Source organism: Frankliniella occidentalis, unplaced genomic scaffold, assembly GCF_000697945.3.
Source record: "Frankliniella occidentalis isolate FOCC.00 unplaced genomic scaffold, Focc_3.1 Scaffold28, whole genome shotgun sequence".
NCBI lineage: Eukaryota > Metazoa > Arthropoda > Insecta > Thysanoptera > Thripidae > Frankliniella > Frankliniella occidentalis.
The window spans coordinates 205,327-208,971 of record NW_026267158.1 but is presented as its reverse complement, the minus strand read 5'-3'; the positions used below and the strand labels follow the sequence as shown (position 1 = coordinate 208,971).

Genomic DNA, 3,645 nt, shown 5'->3' with positions numbered 1-3,645 from the left:
CGGAGAGGGGTGCGGACGGACGGGGATGGGCACCCGAGAGGGCGGATATAGCTTTGCGGCGCACGGCCCGGAAGAGATCCCTGCTCCATTTTCTGCTGCATTTCGCCCCGTGATCGCGGTGGCGCTGTCCGCCCTGCTGCTGCCGCCGCTAACCTTTGTGTGTTGTTGCATCGCGTCGTGCGCAGGTCACCCGCGCTTCTTCAACCAGCTGTCATGCGGGCTGGACCTCGTCTCCATGGCGGGCGAGTGGCTCACCGCCACGGCCAACACCAACATGTTCACCTACGAGATCGCGCCCGTCTTCATCCTTATGGAGAACGTGGTCATGCGGCACATGCGCGAGATCATCGGCTGGGAGAACGGCGCGGGCGACTCGATCCTCGCGCCCGGCGGCTCCATCTCCAACCTGTACGCCTTCCTGGCCGCCCGCCACAGGATGTTCCCCCAGTACAAGGAGAAGGGCCTGTCCTCCATCAAAGGCCAGCTCGTCATGTACACTTCAGACCAGGTCAGTCGTGTGACGCGCTCTTTTCTTTTCCACTGCTGCTTTTCATCTCCCACCCTTCTCTCTCTCCATGTTCTCCCTCCCACCCCTCTCTTTCTCCAAAGGGAGCTCACGAGCGTACTCTTGTTCTGACTCCCATCAGTGCCACTACTCCATCAAGAGCTGCGCCTCCGTCTGCGGCCTTGGAACCGATAACTGCGTGGAGGTGCCAAGCGACGCTGCGTAAGTACGACAAAATACGGCAAAGACTACCTTTTTATAAATCAACAACAACAACGAAATATAAAAAATGTGTCTCCAGTGGTCGCATGATCCCGTCCGAGCTGGAGAGGCTCATCCTGGAGCGCAAGTCGCGCGGCGACGTGCCCTTCTTTGTCAACTGCACCGCCGGCACCACCGTCCTGGGCGCCTTCGACCCCATCGAGGACATCGCGGCCATCTGCCAGAAGCACAAGCTGTGGATGCACGTCGACGTGAGTGGAACTGCTGTATTGTGTAAACGAATAACGCATTTTGCGTAACAAAAATACAAGCTCCTAACCTGGACAAACGAAGTGTTAGGGGAAAATATGTATTACACTGGTAAAACAAGTGTGCATAATTTGCACACCAACGTGTGTAAGTTATGATGTTGCACATTACATGGTGTTTAACTCAAGTTGCACACTTGCGTGGTGTGCAAATTCTAGATGTTTTCTAAACGTTTAAATTCTGCACACTTGGACACACACTGTTCTGTGCAGCTGCTATTCTTTTCGGAAGTGTCGAAAGTTTCAGCGCCAGTTGACGTTTAACCTTGTTAGACACTACAATGAGTCGAGAAGATGCACACTTGAACCTTAACATCAATTGACGTGCAACATTAAACACTTGTTTTACGAGTGTATCGAAGTGGTTCGTGCAGGGAAATCACACATCTGAGCTGTCAAAGCGAAAGCGTGCCGAAATGTGAAAATAAAGCTGTCGTTGACGCCTTATGTCCGCAGGCTGCCTGGGGAGGCGGCATCATGCTGTCCAAGAAGCACCGCCACCCCCGTCTGACCGGCATTGAGAAGTGAGTACAACGGCGCAGAGCCATCGACACTTTCAGCTATCCCACAGTAGCCGAGCAGCCAGCTCCGGCGGAGACCCGGCGTGTCACCTCGGATGTAAATTTCGCGCGCTTTGGGTCATAGATCAAACCGCACGACAGCCCCCCCCCCCCCCCCAACCTTTCCCCTAACAGCCCCGACCAGAGCCACGCGCCTCAAGCCTCTTGAATTAGCCGTGTGGAGCGCCCTTCATTTGCAGCCTTACACAACAGCCGCCGCGGCCTCGGCTGGATGTGATCCATCATCCCCCTCCCTCCCCTCCTCACCAGCCCCGGCCGAGGCCGCGGCGGTCAGCTGATCCGGAGTCGACCGGCGACACGGATTCTGCATAAAAAGGATTGTGTCACTTCACTCGTCGGTAACAAAAAATAGGAGGAGGGCCGTCCGCCGACCTGTGGGGCACGAAATGGAGGAGGGGGGAAGGAGGAAGGGGGAGGAGGAAGGGGGTGGCGCGGGCAAATCGTATACGGGCGGGCGAGTCGGTTTGGCCATAGGCGAGGCGGGCGTTCGAAACCATAAATCGTCAACAGCTGTGGCCCGCGTCTGCTTGTGAGAGGAGAAGGGCAGGGGAGGGGGAGCGAGAGGTACGGAGAGAGCGAGAGAGAGAGAGGTAGGGGGCGAGGGGCAGCGGTGTGAGCGGTATGGGCGTAGTATGCCAGTGAGAGCGAGCGAGGAAAACCAGGTAGAGGAAGAGCAGCAGAAGGGACGGAAAGTACGTTTCGAAAACAAGCAATGATCGTTTTCTATATCCAAAGTAAGGAGAATCCTTCCCTATGATGGCTGTGAGCCTGCCGCCGCCGGCCTCTCCCGCGCCCTTGCAAGTGGCTAATTTTAATAATACATACAACGGATTAAATCACGCGCGGATGCGCCAGTTTATAGCCTCATATTAGCCTTCAGTCCCAGAGAGGGGCGGCGCGGCGCGGCACAGCGGGGCGGGGAGGGGAGCACCCCGCGGGGGAAGAGAGAGGCCACCCTCCGAGTCAGTCAAGTGCACATGATCCCCGCCACACTGCCCGCCCGTAAGCCGGGGCGGGGCGGGGCGGGGTGGGGCAGGCGTCGTAAAAATACGATTACCTCGGTGTGCCTGGGGCTATGGGCATGCGGCCACCGATCCACTTCGCCCGCGGACGGGGGTTGAGGTGAGATGAACGCAAGTCAGCCTGGACCACCTCACAAACCTGCGTCGTGTAAAGTTAAATCGAGGTAAATACATCGTACAACGGTAAAAACAATGTCTCATTTTTTGTGGGGAAAGGGAAAACTTTGAGGAAATTCCTTGATTTGAGGAAAGTTTGTCAGATTTCGAGGAGGTCTCCTCAAAAAATGTGTGATTTTTCCACAATCTTTGAGGAGGTTTCTCAAAATCTGAGGCGAGATCCGAGAAGTTTTCCTCAAATATGGAAGGTCCTCAAAGTTTTTCCCTTTTTCCTCAAACAAGTAGAGATTGTTTTTACCTTGTACCCGCAGAGAACTTTTATTCGCATTCCCGCCCACCACGAATAATGTGGGGTACTACTTCGCACAATTTAGGTTTCGCCTACTTTCATTCCTGTGTATAAGAGCAATAATACTGCAATTAGAGGGGAAGTCCTACGTATCTACTTGGCACGTATTACCAGAGGCCACAGGATCTTCCACGACCCAGACAGAACAAAATTAGCTTAAAACGCCAAATTCCTACCGATGTTTTTCTTACAAATATATCTTGGTATTCACTTTTTTGAGCGATTGTCACTTCCTGCAGTAACGTTCACATTGTTTTCTGTAATCACAGTACAACTTGTCTGTTTGTGTGCTCGAGCTATCACTCACTCATTTTTCGATTGCGTTGTGCACAATGCGTCCAGTGTCTTCAACCCTCCCAACATTCCTCTGCCCTCGCCACCCTCTGCAGCGGCCGGCGGGCCTCAGCTGAGTTTGGCTCCGAGGCAGGATTTTAATCCCGAGTAAGCCAAACCAACTACGCATCGCACAATGGGCTGCAGCCCGCAATAATGGAGAGGGGCGGTGGGGGCGGAGGGGCATTGATGCAGCCAGGTCACTGCG

At 54.5% G+C, this 3,645-nt stretch overlaps 1 protein-coding gene across 2 annotated transcripts in view; it reads left to right on the top strand.

Annotated features, from left to right (window-relative positions):
- Positions 1–3,645, top strand: part of LOC113212929 (glutamate decarboxylase) — a 57,356-nt gene that overhangs the window by 48,005 nt on the left and 5,706 nt on the right. For both annotated transcript variants that reach the window (XM_052265615.1, XM_052265614.1), the window contains 4 exons: positions 186–508; positions 648–727; positions 807–978; positions 1,492–1,559. In XM_052265615.1, the coding sequence (XP_052121575.1) occupies positions 186–508; positions 648–727; positions 807–978; positions 1,492–1,559 (643 nt within the window). The remainder of the gene's footprint in view (positions 1–185; positions 509–647; positions 728–806; positions 979–1,491; positions 1,560–3,645) is intronic.